Source organism: Anas platyrhynchos, chromosome 1 (assembly GCF_047663525.1).
Source record: "Anas platyrhynchos isolate ZD024472 breed Pekin duck chromosome 1, IASCAAS_PekinDuck_T2T, whole genome shotgun sequence".
Classification (NCBI taxonomy): Eukaryota; Metazoa; Chordata; class Aves; order Anseriformes; family Anatidae; genus Anas; species Anas platyrhynchos.
In genome coordinates, this window is record NC_092587.1 from 32,688,260 (window position 1) to 32,714,410 (window position 26,151).

At 37.5% G+C, this 26,151-nt stretch overlaps 1 protein-coding gene across 3 annotated transcripts in view; it reads right to left on the bottom strand.

Annotated features, from left to right (window-relative positions):
* Positions 1-26,151, bottom strand: part of SCAF11 (SR-related CTD associated factor 11) — a 44,473-nt gene that overhangs the window by 14,999 nt on the left and 3,323 nt on the right. For all 3 annotated transcript variants that reach the window (XM_072034133.1, XM_038180744.2, XM_072034132.1), the window contains exons 2-8: positions 15,587-15,665; positions 14,586-14,740; positions 6,360-6,437; positions 4,577-4,671; positions 3,501-3,568; positions 2,811-2,866; positions 292-398 (exon numbers count right to left, since the gene is read on the bottom strand). In XM_072034133.1, coding sequence (XP_071890234.1) covers positions 292-398; positions 2,811-2,866; positions 3,501-3,568; positions 4,577-4,671; positions 6,360-6,437; positions 14,586-14,740; positions 15,587-15,647 — 620 coding nt within the window. In that variant the 5' untranslated portion in view covers positions 15,648-15,665. The remainder of the gene's footprint in view (positions 1-291; positions 399-2,810; positions 2,867-3,500; positions 3,569-4,576; positions 4,672-6,359; positions 6,438-14,585; positions 14,741-15,586; positions 15,666-26,151) is intronic.

Below are 26,151 nucleotides of genomic sequence, written 5' to 3' on the forward strand. Positions count from 1 at the left end.
CAGCTAAATTCCTATTAAATCGATGAGACTAAAAGCACATGCTTAAGTATTTGAACCTGAACACACAATGGATATTGATACAGATATTGAAGAGATATTGAGATGTTGATTTAACTGTACCAATTTTCAAGTGTTTGTGTTTATCTTTTAAATTCTGGTTTACCATGACAAAAAAAGCAGTTGAACTTCAAAATATTTCAAGGCAGTAATACGCAGATAGAAGCAGAAGGAACTATAGTATCTACAATATAGTAACTCATCACTTCATATTGCACGCTGGTATAAACTAACCAGTCATTCCTACAGCTAAGAAAGGATTCTTCATTGCTACCACCGGCCGGAAGTGTACTGTAGAAATTAGTCCTGAAGCACTCGTTCCAGCAGGTCTTTCTTCTGGGCTACAATTAGAAACATCCAAAATGAAATAATTAGCATTTAGCACATAAAGACGCGTTGAAATTTAATGTCAGCGAGGCTTTAGCTCACAGAAAGTTGGCACCATAGTAGCCCCATAGTTTTATACTGAGACTTGCCATTACATCAAACAAGTTTGCTCTATTCAGTCTAAATTTTCAACACCTGCTCTTTGCAGATAAACTTCATTTTTTTAATAGTCTTTCAAAAGCAAAAATCTTTAATGCTTCATAAAAAAATTACACATAAATAAGCCCAATCTTCACTATTTCAGAATTCCCATTTCTGCTACCTAACGAACCACAGTAAGTACAATGCTAGCACATTCAGACAGACCCCTTCAGAGCAATTCATTGCATGTTTGGTTTCAAACTAACAGGAAAACCTGATATAAGAGCTGGGATTCTTTGCCTTCAGGTAGAATTAGAAAATCCAAGGTTGACTGGTGTGTCTGTTTACTGCACCCTCACACAAAGAGACAATACTCAGAAGCAGCTTCACATTTCAACAGATACCACTTTCTATTTCAGTTGCTAACAATGCCTAACAAAAACATTGTATGCTAGTGCATTGCCTTTTCATTGTATTCAGAAAACAGCTTGACTCTGTTGCTATTGCTGTGCGCTGAGCTGGCTGCAATAGAAAAAAATCTGAACAATAACCCTCCAGACGCTGCTTCCAGACTATGAAACTGACACAGTTATCTACAGTGACCTGTTTTTGCCACTTGTATCATATCACCTAAAGGGCTAATGTCAACCTGAATTTGCCTGAAATGTTCCTGTTCACTCCCTACCAGTTGTATTTTAAGATGGAAACTTACAGGGTTTTTCAGTAAATATTTACTCTGAAGAAAAATAAGCTTTGTAATAAGACATATGCAAATGTTCACTCAAGTGTCTAGTCATTTTCTACAAGCTCTATCAAACTTCAAGCTTTGGCACAGAGAACAGGGCCATGCGTTATTTCATCACTGTAAATAATAGTTAAGTTCATCCTAAAATGCTGTTTTCAGAAATGCTTTATTTTAAAGACATCCTGAATTTGAACATTAGCATTTCCATCAAAAAAGGATACCCAAGTGTCCTGTAAATACCTTTATGAAGTGGCTATTAGTAAATCAGTGCTTTCTTTCAAATTTTGAACATATATTGTATAATTGAGCTCTGTACCTCCTCCCAAAGGTTTGTGGTATTTATCTATACTTTTTTTTTTATGTGCATTTTCTGTAACAGGTCCTGTTTGAGATATTGATGCTATTCACCTGTATAGTAAATCACTGAAAACAAGATATGAAAGTTCTCATCAATCTTGAAGCTAAATGAGTGCTCGATCTACCACTCAGCCCTATCTTTCCAGTTCAAAACCTCTTAAAATCAATGAAAGCTTTACTTTAGCTTTACATGGTGACAGAAAAAAAAAATCTAAATATCTGACCTAGAAGAGGAAGGCTAGAGTTAAAGGTAGCCCTGAAAATTATGGTGTATAAGCACCAAATAAACATGACCACTCAGGCCACCAGCTACTGAAAGTCACCTGACAATGTATGTGCCCATAATATTACATGAAACAAGGCAGCAGGGAAAATAAGAACTTGAACACAGACTTCCCTACTGTTCAAACTTAGGTAAGAGAAAATAATGGACAGCAACATTTATACTTCAAAATGAAATCAATTACTTACAACTATTTCATGCAAATATATTTACAGGTATAACTATATACAGGTAATACAGGTATAATTTTCCTGTGATCAGGAAATCATTGATCACCAGCTCACGTCACAGAGACCTGAAATATTTCTGAAAGGAGGGAAAACAAATCAAACAACAGAGCCTTTATATCTCTTTACTTATTGTAAGTGGAATTTATATTACAGGTTAAAATTTATGAACAAAACAAGAAGCCTGGGAATGCAAACATTCCTTAAGTAATCTCCCGTTAAAAGCCACCTTGGTGTAAATTAGAATGTCCATGGCTTATCGGACAAATAATATTAACCAAATTACATGGTTAATTACATCTAAGCATTTTCATAAAACGAATGAAAACCTTCATATCCTTTATATAATGATACTTAGGTTAACAGCTTGCAGCTGATCCCACCTTCAGTTGATGAAGAAAGATGAAAAGAGGTTACAGAGTCTTAGGTAACAATCTAATCTAAATGAAAATACATACCACTACAAAAAGATCTGGGAGAGAACCTTATATAACCTAGCACTATATTCTAAGAGCTTCCTTCAAGACAAAACAAGACAAACTAAAAAGGTTTGGATCATACTAGAATTAACAAATAGAAAAAAAAAAAACAAACTAAAAATAAGCAGAAAGGTAGTTTAAAAAAATGCTTTTATGAGAAAAATGTTTACAAACGTCTCATCATCAGAACCAACCTTGTTTATCTTCACAGACAAAGCTTTCCTGTTACGTTTGTCATACAAAATATTACCTGTGAGAAATAAGAAGCAAAATTTTTGATCTTAGCTTTAATATATTAGTTCTTAATTGCTTGTCAAAATCATTAATGAAATGAGATGGTAATTAAAATGTATCTGAAGTTTATTTACAATGTGTTTACACAAATTCAGTAAAATTAAAATATATGCACCTTCACAATAACTTTTTATAACATCAACCAGTTTTTAACCTCTTGCTTAACTTCAGGAGTTATGAACACACTCAGAACACAATACCCCCCCCCCCCAATCAACCCTCTCAAACTGTTCCCCTAAAAATACTGCCAAGTGCTTCTTCTTCCTGAACCATCAGCAAAATCTCCTGTTTCTTTGCTTATCATTAGCTGTGCATTAACTATCTGTCACAGAAAATGATTCACGCTGAAACCAAATCCAATTCACTTGTGACTGAAGCTGAAGAGGTAGTCTTGCCAGTAAAATGTGTATAGCAATGCCAAGTATTGCAACTTTATTCTCTTAAGCTCCAAGCTTCTATTCTTTGGCATTTGGTTTACAAATGCAAATGTGAACAATAATACAAAAAATTAGCCCATCAAGAAAAGTACTTCTAGAGTTCCCTAATAAAAAGCAGCTTTTCCAGCAAATGGAGAAAAAATAATGACTTACTGTATTTTTTCTTCACAACTTTGCTCAATTTTGCTGTTAAAGGCCCTCTGTTTGGACATAGAGCTCTTCTGTGAGATTAACAAAAGATATTTCAAAAGCAGCAACATTTATGGGCATACCTAAATTATGAGTATATACACCCAAACAAAAACAGTTCCTGTTTCAAGGAAGTTTTACTGTTTTACTTTACGCTCATAAACCAACATTCTGACTGCTATTAAAACCTGAACTTGTATCCAGTATATCATCTTCCATGACTTAAATGCCTCGAAAAGCTTTAGGATGAAAAGAATCTATGTACACAACAGAAGTTAATTTCCTGTATTAAATCTGAATGCTTAATTTTGCTTTATTTCATGGCAACTTGTGATATGTGTCACAAACTGCTTACATAAACATTAAAAGAATACTGAAGTCAACGGTGATTCAGAGAGTTGCAAAGATCAATCTTATTTATTTTCTAATAATAGCCAAAAAATGGTAATTTACTTCCAAGTTATCTTTTCTGTAGTGAAGTGTGATTCAAATTTAACCTCAAGGACACTGCATACATCATATACACAATTAAATGCTGGCTTAAGGTTATCACTATTAGTGAAATTTATCTGTGTAATCCCAAACTATTCTATACAGTACAAATGTGACAACAAAATCTTTCAAAACATGAATGGCATTTCCATACTTCCATCTCAAACTCACTAGACTGAAAGCTGTAGTTGATTACAGCTGTTTTATACTAAAACTTCGAATACCACCATGGTTTATTGTAACATGCAAGAAAAAAAGCAGTTGTCCCTTTAGATAATTGAAGACTGGTATTACTAAACCATGTCCTAGCCACAAACATATTAATAAAAATTAGTAAGAAATTTGTCAGATGTGCTTGATAAAAATGCTACTTCCAGGTCTGAATGCAATAAATATGTTGCTCCTTACTTCTGGTTTGCCAGAATATTTGTTGGAAATAAATAGATCAGTAAACTTTATTAAAAAAATACAGGCTATAACATTTATAAGATTTTAACATATTTTGGATATTCCAAACTAGAATGTTTTACATTAAGTGCACTACCAACCTCAGGAAACTTCTTATCTTTGTATGGCTATATTTTTCCTTATTGCAGGCACAGTTTTCCTCTTCTTTTTTCCTTTGCTGTTGTTTTACCTGAACCTGAATTGAAAAATAAAGTCGATCCAGTCTAGAATCTCAATAAACATGGGCTTTGAATACAAAGTCTTTTAAGGTCTACAGAAAAATAAGCTCAAGCAGAAGGACTTGAAACTCTCAAATCATAGATTTGTTAATTTCTCAATGCACAGATTTCATAAAAAAAAAAAAAAAAGAACAAAAACAAAACACACCTTGATACCTATATTGACTGTGCCAGAGATGCACATTAATTCCACAACTCCAAAACTCCCTGACCATTCAGCCTGTCATGGCAAGTATCTCAAAGCTATGCATTTTCTTTGATAGTTTGGTAACTGAAAAATTTTAAACTAAGTTGGTTGACCTGAATACCTGAAGGTCAGCTTTGGAAAATGCTGAACTTACATTCAACTTCAAATGCTTCCTCATCATAAAAGCAAACAAACAAAAAAAAACACCACCAACAAATAATTATCCTCTAAAATAATGCAAGTTATGGATTTCATATAACATTCCCCCTCCAATTTTCAAAATTCTGAGAACATAGAACAATCTTTATTACATACTATGAAGTTGCTTTAGTAATTACACTTTCATTAGACATTTTGTATTTCCTTATTCTAGAATCTTGACTTTATATGCAATTTCTGAAGCTATTAGCGCTGTAATTATGAATTCAGTGGCTATCACAGTGGATAAGCTGTCTATGTGCTGATATTGCCCCTGTGCCAATGTTTCTCTATCCCTACAGCCCCTTTTGACATCATGACCCTTGTTCTTTGTCTACTTTTTATAGTGTACTTCTGCAAACTAAGAACCCTTCAAACGAAGTTTTGATATGGCCTTGGAACTTCCAAATTAAACCCTTAATTTATCTGGTTTCAGCTGCTTCTGTGATTCTTTAGAGCAGAATATACTATTTTTGGTTTTCCCTGAGAAGGAAATACCTGTGGCTGCCAGTTTGGTTGCTCTGCAGCTGACTACCTGGGGCTTCTTGTTCTGGAAGAACAAGAAATGGCTAGAGGGAGCCAGTTTGCTAAACACAGCAAAATTCAAAGCCAGCAGCTTAGGAATTACTTATAACCACAACTTTGCCACAGAGTCCCAGAGCTGAGCAGAGAAATATTAGCATTTTTCTATATGTATTTTCAAGATCATCTATCATAATTAAGTTTTATTTTCCTAATCAATAACCTGCTCTCCACAGCAGTGTTATTCAGAAGAACTGAAAGATGAAAAGATTCAGAAATTTACATTCACCAAGGCTTAGCATTAATTGTTTTCTCTTGTTTTAACTAGTTTTTCTTCTATGAATTGAAGACTATGGATGTACAAGATTGCATAGTAATTAGTCCAGCAATTACTTAAAAAATCTAGTTAAAAAAAATACTTTGAGACCAATTACTAAACTTCTATTCCTGGATATATCAGGAATGCTCAAAGATACTATATATGATTAATAGCAAAATTATTATTCCTGTATCACTATTACTTCTTGTTACTATTATTATTATACTGTAACTTTTATACAGTATTGCATACGTTCTGTTTGAAAAAAAACAATTAAGAATAATTCCTAGCTTCAAATATATAATACAAACGTTGAAGCTACTATTATTTTACTAGGAAACCTTATTAAACACAGACATATGAGTAAAATCTTGCAGCATATTTTCTTGAATAGCATATAAGATAAGTCTAAAACTTACCTTTATCTGATCTTCTAACGCATTAAGCCTACATACTGCTTGAAATGGTCTGCGATCAATAGGACACGAAGCCTGTGTCTGAAAAATGATTTTTCCTATTACAAAATTTATAGTAAACTGTGAAAAACCTTAATTTTCTGTACTTTCATTCAATATTATAGTAGCTTACAGAAATACAGAAGTTCACAACTTGTTCACATTAAGAATGTATTTGCACAAGCTACCCATACAATCCAGTATTTTGCTTCATATAAGTAGATTTCTCCTTTTGGGAAAACTCAAAAGGAAACAAGAATGTAATTGAGAATTGCATTAAAAAAAAATCATTTAACGTGAAGGTTACATGAAATATTTTACATGAAGGCTTGTATTTTTTTTTAATCCCTGTTAAGTAGTTCTGGTTTTATATCAACACACAAACATTTATTTCTTAAAGTCAAACAAACAAAATAGTAGCACAGTATCAAAAAAAAAAAAAGAACAGTTCCTTGGCATAGGTGAGGACAGATGCTGTATGAGCGGTTTTTTCACTTCTCCATTTCAGAGTTCTGACAACTGTGGTGGAACTCACTGGCTCATCTCAACGTCTCAGCTACTAACCTTTTAAATTCACCAATGTCTTTTTTGACAGAAATCAAACATGGGACTCCCTACAAGTCAGTACTGTTTTAATCCCTGCTCCAACTTCTCAATCTTCCTTCCTCTCTGCCACCAACGTATTGTTTTCACAATTCTCTGCTACCTACTAGCAGGTAAAAGAAAAGTCTTCTCATATTTAGCCTTTGACTTCTACTACACTGCAGCTCTTCCGGTATCAACCCAAAAACATCAACACAGCCAGTTTCCAAATACTGCCAAAATTCCCAGTGCACTGCTTTTCTGTTGCGCGTTGCCAGAAAACATTCTGGCATTTTTGCTGTATGCAGCTTCAACAAATAATTACATTTTTTCTGCTTACCAGCTTCTCCCTCAAGTCTAACAAACAGAAGTGTAAACTGACACTCTATTATTAACAAGTAATAGCATTGGCAGCAACATAATACCAAAAAAACACAAACAAACCAACAACCCACCCACCAACCAACCACCCAAAAACCCACAAGAAGGGAGGCAAAACAGCAGAAAGAACCCAAGCTGAACCCAGAGTTCCCTCCCACCCCCTTCCTTTTAAAAATCGCAGAACTGTGCAGATCAACAGCCAACACAGTAACACCTTCCCTTCGCTGACACATCTGTTTGAATATATACACCTCTCTTCTTTGCAGTCAGCAGAGCGAATAACCTCCCACATTTAAGACAGTGGAAGTTGTACAAAGCACTTTGCAACAGAACAGAATCGAAGGTCATCTTACCCTATAGTCTGATGGAAATACAGATTTACCCACCCCCCCTTTTTTTTTTTTAATGTATATCTAGCCACTCAAATGCCCACTCATTTAAGCTGCACTACATCAGAATACACAAACACAGAAAAATAAAACATTAACAACCACAGAAAAAGGAAGCTTCAAGTGAAGCTCTTATCCAGCAGGATGATGGAATCAGCTTTCAGAGAACTCCACAGGGAACTAGATGCTAGTTTTTGCTGCTATACAATTACTTATTCATTTTAATTCCATAAACGTCTGTTGGTCCCGTCCCCCCCCTTCACTTCAATGGTTCAGTTTAGAAGTCTTTAAAAAAAAAAAAAAACAACACACAATAGACACAAAAAAACACAACACCAAAACCCCACACCCAGCTTTTAATTCACTCACTGAACAAAAACCAGTATATGAAGTGTATTATTTCTGCACTTAAGACAACTGTCAGGGAATTAGGTTTTTTATTTATGCAAGCAGGATGTAGTGTTAGAATTGCATGAACAGCTATGAAAAATTTGTATATGAACTCTGCCCTAAAATTCAATGATGAACTTAATTCTTGTTTTTTCATTAGGACTTTGTTTTTGTTGATTCTGTTCCCTTCTCAATTTCAGAGTGCCCAACCTTCTCATTCATCTACTCAGTCCCCAAACCTTCAGCCTTCAGTTGAAATCAGAAGCTTCAGGAACAAGAAACAGAGCAGAGCTGTACTGATTTATAAACCAAGAACAGCAGGACTTGCAGGAACAAGTTGTTGAACAGTAAAGGTAGAGGCATTACCCCTCCTTTTGAAGCTGTAGTATTTTACCTCAACTAAAAGCTTAGCCCTAGTGGAGGATTTTTGTTCCCTGAGGTGTCATGGCCTGTGTTAAAATAAGCCTGTTGGGCAATTAAGCCAGTTCCCTAGAGGCTCAGATTACTTAGACAGCTGTTGTCCTACAGTCAACACACAGCTACCCACAGCAACGTAGCAAGGTGTTGTTCAACTGCCGCATTTGATGCTATGAAATGCACTGCAACTGCTGAACCAGCTGCAAACTTCCAGGTAAGTACTTCAATTTGCAGATACATCAAACTGTCAAAGACAGGAGGAAGCATAATTTACCTAGTAATTCTCACTCCCATTTCAGGATTTAGCTTAACCGAAAGCTAAGCTTTTCCAAGACAATTTGTTTCTACATTAAATTTACACATGAATGTTATGCTCCCAAATTTAAATCCAGTTTTTATTCATAGCAGTGACATATCATAGAATACTAAGTGTTACTAACAGCAATTCGAGCGACAAGCATTTGACTTCATTAGGAAAATATTCACATTGACATGTCCAGTTCATCTGAAAAAGCATTTAACAATTACATACAGTTATACATGGCAAGAAGAGGGGAAAACAATCTAGAAGAATCAAAAGCTACAGCTAGGTTAAGGTATGTTTCTACTCCTACTAAGTTACTTTCCATAGCTCTAGCATTATCCCTTAGTTTGTAACAAATCTCAGGAGAAATTCTAGTGAAGACAGGCAGTCTCATGTGCATCCCTGCCCCATGATCTCTGCCATAGTACAATTGCTGGGGACCCTTGAGGACAGCTAGAGGTTATTTTGTCTATACTATACTACATCTAAACAAAGTAGAAATGGAAGAAAATTCCCCTGCCTCTTTTCCCAACTGGGAGACTGAATTTGGAAGGAGTGGGAGTAAAAAAAAGCTGTCTACAATTCTACAATAAAGACACATGAAGCGTGGTGGCCTTCTACTCATCTCTTTCATCTTTTTCAAGGAGATGGTTCAGTAACCAAAGAAGGTGTCTTCTTTCATTCAAGGCAAATGAACAGGTTCTCTCTGCTGAAGCTTTATCCGGAAAACATTGTAAGCAATACTAAATGTACACTGTCCTTTTGGGAAAAAGGTTATTTAAAACAAGAAAAAGTTCACACAGCAGCTATCACTTTTATTGTGCATAAGAGGGCATGCATGTGTCACAGCCTGACAAGAATTACAGCTCCATACAACATCTTCATTTAACATAGCTATCTAAAAATCAGAACAAAAACCAGAACATCAGATCATTTAATATAACGATCACAATAATTAGAACTCTGCGGCTGATATTTGAGTGGTTTTTCTTTTCTTCTCAATACCACCTTTCTTGGAGAGTAAGTACATGGAATCGCTATTTTTAGGTCTATTTGAAATAAAATAATAAAACCAAAACAAACCCACAAGATAAACACTAAGTTTTTGTAGTTGTGCTTGACAAAAGCTATTTCTAACAAAAGAAGCTGGTTTATTTTTTCTAGAAATAAAATAGCTGGATAATAAAGATAGAGAGCACATGAGAACAGATTTTAGACTTAATATGTAATCAACAAACTAATTAGTTAGAATTTGAACAACTGTTTCCTCTCTACCTACAACATTCAGATTAGGTAGCTTTCACTTCTTATCCAAAATAGCCATCTGTTGCTTCTATATCTCATAAAGCATTGGCATGTTCTATTGAAATTGTGTCTGTCTTTAGGAAAGGATGAAATAATTTATTACCTGTAAGGATTTATGAAATTATGCTAAAGGAAGCTACTTTGTGTCACTGTACTTCTCTTGATACCATTTTGTTGGGAAAACTTGGACCCAAGCTCAAAAACATTCACACTGAGTTTTACTCCCTAAGACAGATTTGTAAGCTGTTGCATGAATGCACTTCACCTGATAAATACGGCAAGAAAAGATAAATATGGCACAGAATATGTAATTTGAGAAAACGTATCTGGACTCTAGATTTTCTAAAAGACTTTGATTAAAACAGCTCTCCTGTGCAGCAGTTCTCAGATGCATTGCCTATGTATGCATTACCTTCATCAAGAAGATTTTATTTTTGTATTTCAGTTTTTAAGTTCAGGGTTTCTTTGAACACCTTGCATACTTGGTTCATGAATGTAACCCTAATTCAGCCCGCAGTGCTTTTTATTGCAGCAGATCACTGTGGAACTTGTTGCAACATAAGCTACTTCCTTCCTCTATCCTTTAGGACAAAAGAAAAACAGATCAAAAAGAATAATACAAGTTAAGAATTCCAGTTACCATACCAAACTTTGTACCCACAGAGAAAATATACATATGCAGTATATTCTACACAGTCAATGATCCAAGCTTTACTCTAGCACAAAGGTAATGACTGCTGTAAGATCAGAACATTTACTAGAAACGTAATGCAAGGCAGCTCTTTGTGCCAGTTGCTTAGTTTTATTAAGTCAGTCCCTGGTACTACACAGGGCCTGCCTGAATGTGCCTCAATGCTTCGGAGAATTTACAGTAAAACTTACTCCCCTTCCAAATCCTCCCGATGAGGAAAAATGAATGAGGGAGGCCAAGTACAAAGATTAAGAGAGACGTGTTTAGCAGGGAAGGGTCATTAAAATCAAAGTTATTGTGCAAGAGATGTTGATGAAACAGACAGTGTGCTCAATCTTTTCTTCAGCACTCTTCCTCTTGTGATGGTTCATAAGAGGAAATACTAGAAGAACAAAGAGAGTTCTCTGGTGTATTTATTGGCACTCAAAAACAGAAGGGAAGTTAAGAAGTTAAAATGCCTGCAGTACAGAAGAATAAGTGTTTTATCTCCTCTAAGTTAAGATTGTCATTTTTGATGACAAAATAGTTTTCCTCTAATGAATACAGACAAAACGTTTGCTGCTGGAGCAGCTGCCTTAGCTGAGGTTTTTAGGCTACTCTTCGTATCTGCTTCTCATAAAAAAGTCAACCTCTTAAGCTTTACTTAAATGCTTTCAGACCTGCTAGTAACAAGCTAGAACAGGTGTGCCTCCCAGTTCAAACATGAAATACAAGCTTACCATGTATAGTTTTGACCTGTTACATGAGAAACACATGTAACTACTTCCCTTGATACAACACTGCAGTACTGAAGGTGTTTGAAGATGCCAGAGCAATTTTTACACCCAGCAATGGCCAAAGCTCCCTCTTCATTCTGCCCACACAGCAATGTTATGCACGTGTTCCTTATATTGAAGGTAGCCCTTCTGCTTGCCTTCAGCACTCTCACTGAAGGCTGTGCCCAACAGCCTTAGCTCCAGATTTAGACATAAATGTTCCTCACCATTTGTGATCTTCTAACACCCCTTCCTGAAATACAAAGTCTCAAGCATGGAAGGCCACATTATGAAGTACACGATGTCAGTTTACAGAGGCGGATGGATGACAGGTAGCACAGGATGAATCCCATTCATGCTGATCTCACCGAAACCATTCCCTGTCCTTTCACCTGCCCAGGAGTTCTTGGGAGAGCACAGGTTAGCATGGCCAAAGGCACACAAGATGACAGTCTAATAGCACAGGACAGCTTAATAGTATAGGCAACAGGAACCTACTGCACAGCAATACTCTCAGGTGCCACAATTAGCTACAGTAAAAATAGCTATGGAGGACAGAACAGTTCAGGCAACATTTTAAAACAAGAAAGTTCATTTGAAGACTAGCTTCTTAGTGGGGATTTTAATCTTCCCTTCATTTCTTCTTTAGAAAGTGGACACCTTTTCTCAAAAGGAAGAAAATACAGCACTAACTCAACTGTAATGCTACTAAAATCAGCAGACACTCACTTAAAAGCCACACATATATATCTTTTTACAAAAGATCTTCAGAGTGCTGTTGCTGCTGGTTGCATAAAGAAAACCTGTGGGTACAGGACACCTCCCTGTAATAGTAATACTGGAAGTCTTCCATTGCTAGAGAAGGGAGCAAAACGTCAAACACATTTACCATCTACCTAAACTACCCAGGTTTTAATTAGGACATACACAGTTACACATAAGAGCTATAAAGTCTCAGAAAACCAGTGATTTTGCACAAGTTAAAAACAGAAATTTAGATAAATGGTTGATCCTGTTATATTTTGAATTGTGGATGCAACACGGGATAGAAGAAATGCCCAACTTGAACACAGATTGCTGGCAAAGCCTCTGAGTATATGAAGCACAACTGTAGTTATGCAACACAGCTCATCATGGAATGTAAACACTAAGCAAAATCTTTAAAAATAAAACATCGAGACTCTTATCCTCGGTTTTAATATACTCCGACACCTACAGAAACAGGAAACTGTTTTAAAAACCAATTTATTTATACCAAAGAAAGAATGCTTGAACAACAACACTTACTTACTAAATACTAACAGTGGACACAAAAAATACATGGCACTAGCATGCTTTATATGGCCATGTGTTTATAATGTTTCTATCAGTCCAAGCTGTAAAACTTCATCTGTTTCTCAGAGCTGAAGCCTCTTAATGACTTAGACAGCTTTCAAAACAATAAAAAAAATAATTAAACTATGAGATTAGGCAATAGTTTCATGCACTGAGCAAGTCCAGCCATAGAGCATCCTCTAAAAGATGGGTGATTTTACCCATCAGATCTCACTAATGGAAAGACGCAGTATAAGTCTTAAGTAGCTTTAAAAACAACCCCCCATTATTTTTTATATTTAGTTCACTTGTAAACTCTTAAGAGCAGGATTTATTTTATTCTATTTGTATAGTGTTTCATGCCAAAATAAATTTGACATGACAAAATTTTTTTTTGTCAAAAGAGTTTGCAAGTGAATGATATGAAAAAGTTTTCCTTTCTTCTTTGGGCTTAAAAGCATCTGTTAGACAATGTGAACAAGTTTAAATCCAGCAGCAAAGCCTTCAGTCTACTGTACTGCTTCACTTCCCTGTGCACGTTACTGTTTATTGCCTTTCAGCTGCCATAATAACAATCAGCTAAGCAAGTTAGGATAAAGTAAAGGATGAGAATTTCTCGTTCACTGCTAAATAAAAGCATCATAATCATTTGCAGAACAGAAAATCTGGCAATAGGCAATTTAGTTAATTATCTGTTTTGTAAATATAAATTAAGTTTCATCTGATAGCTTTTATAACTTTCTGAAGATTTTATGTGGGCTTCAGAGAAATGATTTTTCTTACTGTGTATCTTCAGTAATAAAAGAACACAAAAATCAAGGTTAAAAACAAAAAAGTACATAAGTGTATTGTATATGTACATACGCACACACAAGTGATAGCAACCTCCTCAAGGAAATACTGAAACCAAAATAACAACTTCAAAAGAAACTTATAAAGAAACCACGTAGCAATCTCTCCTATTGATTCTATAATAAATAACCTATTCAAGTGCACAGAAGCAGGACAAAAACCAGCACCTCATTAGAGCAAGTGTTGCGTCCCCCACCACAATATAGCATAAAGTAATTCTAATTTGGTGCTTTATATTGACAATTGAAACTGCTACAGGAAAGTTAAAGATCCTAAAGACTTGATGCAATGACTACAGGACGTGTGAAGAGAGATTAAACAGAACAATAAATAATAATTAGTTCAACAAGTCATTCTCCTTTAAAGCTCTAGCACTATCTACAAAGGTATGACTATTATGGGATATGGGTCAATCACTATAATTAAAAAACCCAAGGTTTTATCAGGCTCGCTTTGTAAACTAACATGAAAACCAATTGGTCTCAGTCCTATGAGTTCACAGGTGAGAAACAGCATAGAGGGTAAGTAAGATTAAGTTAATGGTACTGCAGTATTATGACATGTCTGTAATACTGTCTGATGTTCTGAACAACCATCACCATTTTTTACTGATCCCTGAACTCTAGTAGCCATTAAAAAGGCAGGATGGTCGGTGAAAGAAAACACAAAGTACTTCATTACACTAAGGAGAAGGTTTCACATGATCTACATATAAAAGTGCTTCAATGACCAGTTTATATCAAGTCAGAATGTGTAACCTATTTTCTAATGCTTAGTAAAAGAAAAACACACTTTGGTTCTCAGTCTTACCTCAGCCCATTTAAGAATACAAGTCATGCAGAAGGTATGACTGCAGCTCTCAGGAACACCGATCTCCTGTTCTAGAAGGCCGTTCAGACAGATGGGGCACATGCTACCATCATACAATGAAGTAGAACAGGAACAGCTTTCTTCCTTTTCTTCACCTGGTATTATGAACATTGACATTTAGAATTTCTGACAGTTTTTGAAACAAAGTCCTCGTAGATTTGAATGATAAGGCAATAAAATATATTTTTCTGTAGTTAGAAGCATATTAATTAAGTTTTCAGGTCCAAGACAGTCAAGACACTGGCCAGAGGAATAGTTCCAAGCATATACTTCAGGTGAAAAATACTGTGCAACATATTCCACAGAACATTGTCTCACGATTCACTGTTTAAGGAAATCTAGCTCCAGTGTTATTGGTGTCTATTAGCTCTAGTGTTAAATATGGAAGCATCACGTAGTATTTCCTACTGCCCAAGGAGTCATTTACTCATTGCTCTTCTGAAATCATAATTCTACTCTCTCCATGCAGTGATTAGCCCAGCATATCCTATACTCATTATCTTCACATATACATAGTCTACTTTTATTCTAGTTTTCCAGTCTCAGAACTATTTTAATCTGACCATGCTCAAATATTTACCTAATCAAGTACATTTAACAAAATTGGGAGCATTTTTGCATAATGAAAACGGGTCCCAATTTAAACAGAAAGAGGTGAGCTTTCCTTCAATGAATTTTACTTCAATTATTTTTCTGAATAGCAATTGCCATTTCCATTTTTGTTCTGCTAGTAGAAGTCAGCAAGTGAAAAACAGAATTCATGGGAAAGTATACAGGGACTCCACAGGACAAAAAAAAATATTATGATGAGACAGCAGTTATGTTTACACAACTTCTTTCAAAACAAACAGTATGCTAATTGAGAGAACAAATGTAAAATCTGACCTTTCACAGCTCAAACCCGAATAATATACTTGAACATTTTTAGACACAGACTTTACCTTCCATGCCTTCATGCTTCTGACCCTCTGTGTCTTGAATACACTGCTTTCTGTTCCTCATCTTCTTACAAAATAAGGTCTGGAAAACATAGAAATAGTTTACACAGTTCATTTATATTGTGACTTGAAGATAAAACTGACCACTACGGACTTAATGAGTGCTCTCCAGCACTCTCCATTTCATTATACCTTTGTAGAGTAGAAACACATGACGTTAGGAGTCAGATACGGATCTTTTACAGTCTGTTTGCAATTTATGGGTATCATTAATGCTGTCTAGCAACTGATACTCGTAACTGAAAAATTGTCTTTGTTTAACAAATGCAAAGTTCTTGCAGTGTTTTAAGACCACCAACAGTGCTTTAACTTTTAGAAGTTAAATGCATTGCTAAGTTTCTATGCAAACCACCCCATTTAACACTGCAGTAACTAACCTCTTGTAAATTGCTCTTCACAAATGGTTGAAGCAACAAAATTAAACACACAAAAACCAGAAGAGTTGGTTGCTTTCCACTCCTAGCATCCCAGCAGTAGTGGAAACCAAAAAATGAAAGCAGCTTACATTTGCTTGCTTCTTGCTTTTGCCATACAATTAGAACTATTAACACCCAGGAGAGAATAAAGGGGAAGCTGCAATATCAAAAGAGCACTTCACCTGTGCTTGTCAGTGAAATGTGAGCAATGAAGAGGATGCACCTTTTAAATGTTATCCAAGGTAGTTGTACGGAGTAAGAATAGCAAGGATAGAGAATATCCTTGGGATCAACACCATACAGGTTGAAAGAACTCGCTATTGCGTAATAAACAGCAAGAATATGTTCTTTGGATGGCTCACCCACAACATGCAGAATGAAATACGTTTGGAAAAGCATCTATACCTCGGTCTGATTCTCTTGCATTTCAACCTGCTGTGGTCACACCAAAGATCCCATAAACACCTAAAGCTCCAACCCACAGCCCTAGAGAAACCAGCGCTTTTATTCTGAACTCTATAAGCTGTTTCAACTCTTATTATTTGAAAGAACCAATTAAAGCTTCACAAGGGATTGAATGAATGAGAAATGCCTAAGATTTACTACATAAGCATTCAGACCTGAACCAAGCTGACTGAGGTTTCAAAGTTCCCATTAGAAGCTGCTTTTCAAACACACGCACACACACCACCCTCTGCGAAGAAGCACATACATCGAGTCAGCTTGGGGAAGGAAGGAAAGACCCCTGTTGGGGGGAACCTCCACCTTTTGGTAACCTAGAGCAGTTATCAACCCTAATATTAATACAGGCTGTGCTGCTACAGTCAATGCCACTAAGCTGCAGACAAGCTCTGTTAACAGCCACCATTGACAGAGCCACCAATAAGTAACCTTCACAGGCTAGGCAAGGATGAACCTCACCAAAAGCAGAACTGCTACAGTAAAGCTTCAGTAAAGCTAAAGTGAAATCTGCAAATCTGCATCAAATTAGGACAGATAAGACCATAAAACACCCATATCTGAACTTAAAATAAGAGATCAAGGTCTTTTGTTTTCCCAACTGGACTTTTAAGTGGCTTTGGTTCCAAAAAGCTTAAATCAGGTGACAGCGTGCAGTATACATGTTTTATGTGTAAACAGAGACGTCCCTTCTGTATGTAGTATGTGTTCACAAAACCTCAGCAATGCTTTCAAAAAAGCAGAAAAATCCATAAAAAATCCTCATTCCTAAGAGCTTTAGGATGCATCACGCAGACAAGAGAACTCCACATTGTGCAGGCATCCGCAGAAAAAAAAAAAAGACAGAGTTTGGATACCAAATTGTAACTTAAGGAGAAGCAGCAGAGTTCATGCTTATTATAATAGAGGTCTTAAGATAACTAAGGCAGCTCGCATAAAAAGAACCCACAGAAGCTCTTTTTTTTTCCACAGAAAGAGCAACCTGTTCTTTGTTGTACTCTTTCTAGACTTTCTAGACACAAAAATATCCCAGAAATTCTTGCTGTGACAGTAATTTGCAAAAAACATCCTAAGATTTTGACAGAATATCAGTAAATCCAAGATGTGCACCGACTGCAAACGCTTATGCTGTGTTGCATCATTCTTCCCACAAACCTCGTATTTAAACAGGTCCTGAGTGCCACCAACACATCTCACAGATCAGCTTTTTGCCAGTTTGACACTGTACATTTCTCACAAACACAGGAATTTAATACAAAATTTATAAAGTATAACACTTCACAAAAATCCATATGGTATTTAACAAATGAATTTCAGAAAGACTATTTTCTCCACTCTTTTAAGAGGGGCATCACAACCAGTAGAGTACCAAAAGTTAATACTAAAGACCACCATTATATTTATAAAATTAAAAACAGTAAAAGAGAACTTAGTGGTTTATAAAGAACAGTCAGTACAGAAAACAGAGGATTTTTTTTTGTCCCCAGATGTGACATTCCTTTAGATTCTTTCAAATTTAAGCAAGATTTGGAAGTATTTCTAAAATTTTTCAGTGGAATTACCGTGTAATGGAAACAGCTTATTTAACCTCTCTGAATCTTATTTAATCTATTTAATTTGAGATAAAGACAAGAATACTCTGGTATATTAAAGTGAAAATAGTGAACAAGGACACTGTTACGACTACCCCTCCTCTCCCCATTATTTTAATTGAGTTAACCACGTCAGTTCCTAGGTTATTACTCATAGGAAATCCCAGTTCTTGTCTTCAAAGAAGGCAAACACCAACAGCATTTCTTAACAGAAGTGCTTAAAGTTAATTGCTGACTTGTTACCATCAGCCTAAAGAACATGGCTTCGTGATATACTTGGACATCTCCTCCTTCTATATCACAAAAATTTAAGTGTAACTTCACCATTTATATTAACACAGACTACTACAGTGAACCCAACCTAAAATACAGATGTATTTCAACTCTAATTCACTGTGTATGCAGCAAAAAAACTTGTTCTGTTTGAAGTTGTGCATCTGTCATGTAACTGTCCCACTGAACTAAAACCTATCACATTAAAGTCTTGATTTTAGGTAGGCACAGAAAAATCATTGGACAGAAATGCACAGCAGTGCAGCAACTGACAAACGAAATTATGTCTGCTTTTTGACTAACTACAAGACAAAAGTCTTCCCAAGAACTCTTCATGCCCAGTAAATGCAACATCTTAATATCCTCTTCCTCCAATACAGCAGTGGTCCACACCTGTCTACAAAGAAGTAGATTTGTTCATTTTAGAAAGAGGGATAAAAATTAAGAGTGTGCAACAAAACCCCCAGTAAGCAAATAAAAAATTATGTCCAATACTGTTTTATTCTTGTTTCCTTAAGGGACTTAAGAAACATTTGTATACAACCTTCCAACTTCGACACGTGTTGTATCTGAATTTAAAGGAGTGATTTGTTTTGACTGTTCTGTTTCTGCAAAAATATTTTCTGTTATTTTACAAGGAGTATGGCATTCTACTGCTTGCATTTTTATTTCTTCACTAACTCAAAACACAATCTGTTTCGAAACTGAAACATGTAAGCCATACATTCAGTGTACAGAAATGCATTTGGTTAATAAAGCTACAGTAACACCCTTTACTCACATCAATTTTTTGGGGGGCAGCAAGAAGTAGGGCTCTATCCTGCCCTATACATTTTGTTGATCTTTAATAAACCTTGGAAGGAGGTTTAAGACTCTCCCTCAGCAAGCATATTTTTAAGGAAAACAGATCTTGGATGTGTACAAAACCAAAAGAGTTTTAGTATTAATGACAGAACACCAAGAAACTGCACATTGAGATCCCTCATAGTTCTTTTCATTTGGAAAAAAACTTTTAAGTTGTCTGAAGAGCCTGGAAGGTTGACTTGTTTCAAGTGACAACTCAGTGATGTTTGCCCTTCAGTAAAGGAGGACTATACTGAGGATCTGGAAGCAGTTATCCTGGATTTGTTCTTAGTGTAAAGGAATCTTGTGGCCCAGAACACCAGAGAGAATAGGGTCAATTGGTGCACTCCAAGGAGACCTTTTAAAGGGGATCTTTACTCTTTGTGTGGTCAACTTGCACCTTGTATGCATTCCCAAATGGAATGCCAAAGAGAAAGAAAGAGACCAGTGCTAAGCTTTGGAGAATGAAAAAAACCCTTCTATTGGTGGTTTAAGCCTATTCATGTGGATCCAGTCTCCAAAAGAATCGGTGCTATTCAGCCAAGGAGACACTGCTGATTTAGAGTCTTTGCAAACCCACTGAGGATGCAATTACCGAAGAGAGTTCATCTAATCTAACAGCTTGATGCCACCAAAAGCAGACACATGCCAAAGAAATTACAAGACAAAAAAAAATGGGTGAGGGAAAAGGCAGAACAGGATTACCCCTTTTGACAGCAGCAAGGTGCTGGAATAGCTAGGACTTTCTTGTCAAACTGCCCTCCTGCACAGACACGCCAGTACCTAGATTACCTGCCAACTCCATGAAAATGGAAGATACTGGAGGAACTGGTGCAATGGCTTGGATTATCTATCTTGCAGCCTGACCATCAAAAGAGCCACGGGTTTCAAGGCAGATTTAGAACCTCACAGTGGACACACAGGGCAATCATTTCCTTCCTGCATCACGTTTGTAATCACAGACTGGCTTAAGACATGTCATACGGACCTTTCAAAGTCAGGTCAAGGCAGCAGGCAGTATTCTTCGCTGAAGTTTAACAAAACAGCACCTGTAAGACACAGGTGAAACACACCAGGGCTCGCCATGGCTTTTACAGGTTGCTATGTGCTGGTACAGACCAGATCGAGTTCTAGCTTCTAGACCTTCAGTCTGCTGGGCAGGATAAGGAGCTAGCCAAGCAATGCCAGAACTGCTGTTTTATGTACAACTGTCCTGACAAGTCACACTCACCTACAAGTTCCTCCATTGCTCTACATTTCCTAACAGGAAGATACTTTTTCCATTATACATTATTCACATGCGTAGCAGAGTGTAATCATGTTATAGGCCGACTAGAAAAGTCACTATCCAAAAAGCTTCGGTACAACAGAAAACTAAGCCAGGCATGCTGCCAACCTCAAAAAAAGGGAAACATTTATATCATAAGGCTCACATTTTGCCCTTAATACCTGCATCAACAGCATGATGCCAACTTAACAACTCTTATTTAAGAGCATTATCAAAGCTAAAAGAAACCCCAAACCCAGCAGTTTTACATACATCTAGGCTAACAATAGAAAGAAAATTAGCATCACCAGCAGGTATCCATTAAGGAACATCCCATGTCTCCTGTACTGGGAAACTTGTGCACAGGCCAGGCACTCCATGCCAGAATCCCAGCCATGCAGCTGGCTGCCTGATATACCAGCCTTCACGTTCCTCCTCCTCAGTTACCAGATCTCATCGGTTTGTATCTTGTACGCTGGGACAGTCTCCCCAGGGCCGCGGTCATGGCTCTGAGCCTGCTGGAGTTCCTTGAAGTGTTTGGACAATGCTCTCAGACACATGGTCTGGTTTTTGGGTGGTCCTGCGTGAAGCCAAGAGTTGGATTCGATGATCCTTGGGGGTCCCTTCCAAATCAGGATATTCTATGTTTCTAATAAAGAAAAGTAGGCAGGCTGCAGGAGAAATTCAATATTAGTACCAAGGAACAAGAGATAACACAAGGACAAAGTCAAAGGTCTCGTGCTAAACATCAGTTGATAAATATCAGAGTCCCTGGCAAAACTCCAAATACCACCCCAAGAAGCCATCTCAGTCTGAAGTATGCAGCTTAGGAGAACACGGGGCACTAAGACTTGTTAAAGCGTTATACCTCTGCCCCCTCCAAAAAAAAACAAATACACATGAGGGCTCTTTTGGTCTCCACTGATTTGCTCACCAAAAACATAAAAATCTACACAACTACCAGGACAACCCACAGAAAGACCGGCATTTCCACAAGACAGGGAAGGTATCATGCTTGACCAAAAGACCTAAAACAAAGAGATATTTGCTCTCTTCCAAATATCTGTCAGAAACGCACTGAAAAAAGTTACCTCACACACATCTGTCCTGACCGTTCTACCACACAAGGCTGAGACCCATTTCTGAGGAAGCTCACGAAGAAGTGAAGAAGAGCAGGTAACAAGCTTGCACAGCAGTTACCAGCTCTGAGATATGACAAATTCGAGCTGGGTACCAGACTAGTTACCTTCCTGGCACTGATGCGTAATTACCTACAGAAAGCAAATTTCATTTCTCATCTTTCTGCACCGCCAACCGTAACACACTTTGTTCCACTAGGATAGGTGGCAGAAGTTTGGGCTGTGTCCTGAGCTTACATTAAGAGTTCACACCCAGTAAGCAGCAATGAGAAACACTGTCTCAGCAGATTCCCTCTGCAAGCAACCTAAATCGATTACCCAGCATTATACATATCTGTGAGGTTAACTCAGACCACGTGAATTTACATACAGAGGTTATGGAGAAATGGCACCTCTGCACCATCGGTACATGCGGCGTGACCACTGACAGCCAAGATGGCCAGTGCTTAGGCACGTTTAGTTCAGACTAAGAACTAGATGAAGCTAAACTTGCTAATCTGCAAGGGAAAAATGACTTTTAGGAGTTGTAAGGGCGCAGTCTCATTTGATTCCAAGTATATATTCACAGCTGACATCTAACCTGCAACTCAAAGCTATGCTTGTCTCCCTACCACCTTCTACCAAGTTCTCCCTACTGATTTCTCTTGTTTGTGAGCAAACACTTTTCTGTTCTGAGAGGGGACAAGCCCTACTCAAGCTCCGTTAGCTCCTGAGGATGCAGAAGTGCTGGGGGGTGAACCTGCATTGCTTACCTACACGTTGAAGTAAGGCTATTTTGCAGGGTAGTTGCTCAGTAGGACTGCCACTCATAATGCTGCTTTCCAAAAGCTTTCTGAATTACCCAAGACAAATCCCAGGCCTAGTCTGTACAGAAGTTTATGGCTGGGCCCACGAGAACCCTAAGACAGAACAAACGTTCATTGGGTTTAGCATGTGTCACGGAGCCACTGCCCCCATGCAAAAGCCAGTTCATTTATACAATGGTCAGGATGACCAGAAGCTTCTGAAGACTGATACAAGATTAAGTGTACACCCACATAAATTAAGAGGACCTCATTTTGCTTTCCAAAGCAGTTATTTTCAATACAAGGCAATAAGCACAGTGCCTGTTGTGCTGTTCCATGCGTATGGTAAGAAACCCCCCAGAACAGGGACTGTGCCATGACCACCCCCACAGGGAGGGCACACCTGTGTGCCAGGGCAAAATCACGCTGCTCCACGCAGGGCTGATAAGCACGCAGGTACCACAGCCATTCACAGCACACAATAAAATACACAACAGAAAACAGGCAACATGAGGTCCTCTCACAAAATGTACGATTCAGCACTTAGGTGTTGCTTCTAAGTAGCCCGTGGCTGAGCTGTGTGAAATTGAGATTTGCCAACAACAGGAACTAATTGGGGATTAGATACTATTGTCGTGGCGCACACGGTCCAGGCAACTAAACCAAGTCAGCATAAACTCACGACCCCATCTTCCGCTGCTGAGGGTCCTTAGTCACACGTATACTCGTACAGCTGGCAGGGCTAGCATTGCATACCAGAGTCAGCAAAAACGGCTCAGCCATTTCCAAGAACAGTTAAAGCCTTCTTTTTTTTCTAGCCACTTGGAAGCAAGCACCAATATTTTCGTGCTTTCCACCCAAGAGCAGATACTTGGCAGTGGGTCACTGAGATCAAGAACATGCCTTCCACACAAGTAACCCTTCCAGACCTACCAGGGCACAAATCTGAAAAAAAAAAAAAAAAAAAAAAAAAAAAAAAAAAAAAAAAAAAAGTTAGCATTTACTCGGGAAAACTTTGCTAGTCACTGCATTTATTTTCTCCCCATAAATTAGATCTGTGCTCAGCACACACTAATAATTTCAAGTTCCTATCCCATTGCTACTCTGCACATGCAGCATTCCCACAAGATGAATGAGCATACTTCAGCCAGTGCTATGGCAACACAGCAGGGCCTGCTGCAATCACCTCTCCGATGCTAAAGAAACTCGGAAGACCATCTTTATGTTTCTTAATACCATCTTAAACATGCCCAAGCGGCGGGGCTTACACACCAGGGATGCAGGAGATCAACCAAAAACACCTTGCAAAGACAGGGAGAAGTGGAAAAGCTAAGACCTTTGAACAGGGGAAGGAAAAAGGATGGCAAAACTGGTAGAGTAAGAGACAGAGTAAGACTGACCTCAAATGAAAAGCTCCAGGGTCACAGCAATGGTGAGAATATTTAACAAGTAAAAAAAAAAAAAAATAAAAAACGCAGCAACAAAACCAGAGTGGTAGGTGATTAGAATATTATATTAAGCCAAAAAAAAAGAAAGGAATGAATCCAGCAAAGGAAGAAATAACATGTAATTGTCCATTTACAGATTGCCGTTATTTTTTCCTTCCACCTACATTATGGTAGTCTTACAGCTCAGCTTCTGAATCTTGAATTCCTGCAAACAATGCCATCCCTTGAATAGAATTATGCAATCCAGAGGCTCCTGTGTCATTTTCTGGAGTTAAACTGAAAAACGCACTCCAGATCACATAGAACCATACCCACACCCTTGTTAAAAATACGCTGAATTTGAGTCCTCTATTAAAAGCCTGCTGTTCTTTCATTTTAAACATCAAATAAAGAGTTCAGTGATACAACATGCTCTTTTGGAACCTATGGAAACCTTCACCTCCATAAGAAGTAATTTCAGCTAGCTTACATTCAAAACATATAGGCGTTGATTTACAAACAAACAGGGCAAAAAAAGTAGCATGGCCATTTATAAGTGTTTTGCCTCGCTGAGGCATACTCTTAAAGAAGTACTAGATGAAAGCTGTGATGTCAAAAACCATGGTTCTCGAGCTCCTTTTCCCTTTGAATAATGGTATTTTATAAGCTAAGGTCAAAGACCTACACTAACCACTTATAAATGTCAGACATAAAACGCTGTATTTTTGGAAAGTGGTGTAAAAATACGGAGCTTGCATAGGTTTTATCATGACAATTGAAACAATCTTGAGCATCTTATTTTGCACAAAATCTCTTACAGCACTTGTAGAGCAATGCATTAGATGCCATTTGAGAAGCAGCAGATAGATGGGGAATAAGCAGTTTCAATTACTGTTCATCTGGCTTTCACGGTTCTTACTTACTCGGTGATCACTTTCAAGATGGCTAAAATAAAGCTAGAAAGGTATAGCCAGGAATGGAAGATGGGGATTAGAGAGAAGCTTTCCTTGACACCAATAGCAACAGACAAAAGGTGACAAAAGCTATTAGCCACGAAAGGGGAAAAAAAACTGATCTGGGCTTGAAAAGGTATCTTGAACTCCATAATCTTTATCTTCAACTGAGGACAGTCTGCTAACAAGCAAACATGTAAATCACAATTTTGAGTTACTTTCACCCTAGCGATGGCATCAAGAAATCCCCTATAACAAATACTTGGCTGTGAGTTCTTCAAAAAATCAGCGTAGCTTTTGTTGTAAGTATTGTATCTCATTACAAAGCTTTCAAGAGAAATTTCCCATGTCACCTCTGCTAGAAGCTACTTACAGTGATGAACTCTCTCCTCATTCACAGCTTCTTGCCACAATAGCAACTACCAAACAAGTGCTGGTGCCAACTGGTGTTTCTCAGAGTGGGACTAGGTGCCTTCTTGTTCAGACTTGGGAAAGTGCGTTTAAAAAAAAAAAAAGAATCACAACTGCAGTGGTACAGAGAGAAGGTTATATGTTACCTTCATTGCTACAGGAAGGTTTCATTTGAGGTGCTACCAAATAAACTCTAATGGGTTCAAGACACTAACACACTGCTTTTCTCATAGTACTTGCAATTACTTCTTGTACACCTCTGTCCACAGGGGCCACTACCTCTTGTATCACAAGCAGCAAACTAAGAACATTTAAGACAAGCAGAACTGCACAGATGTGATTATTCAGTGACAGAGTACAGAAGGCAGAGTGTTTCATTGTCTCTCCTTGTATCTTCAGAATCACTGAAGTAATTTGTTCTAGGCAGCGAACAGCCTAATTAACACTGCTCATCTGTCTTCAGATGCTACCTGAGAACACAAGTGTCAAGTATTATTATGGCTTAGTTTCATGTAAAATTCTCCATTTCAAAGGCAGAAATCTTCCCTGCTGCAGCTCTGTCCTGCGGTGCTATCAAAAGGTATGGACGTTCGCGAGGACTTCTATCCAGATGCTGATCTCAGGGATTTCCCACTCACTGTTACTGTTGGCAGCCTAATAAAAGCCAAGTAGCAAGAAGAGAGACACGTGTTAATGCACTTGACGTTTCCAGGCAATTTCATACTAGTTTGGAAAAGTTCCAAACACTGAATGCGTCAGTCAGGTTTACTCGCAGATAGTATCCTTGATGGAAGATCACAGCTAAGCAGTGCTTACAGACCTAATAGCAGATGAAAAAAGACTGCATTTTAATGGGAGTTCACCAATCCTTAAATAACATCTGCATTAAGACAGAGATGATTATTAGCATCTATTAGAAAAAGTGACCAGATACTGCTATTTG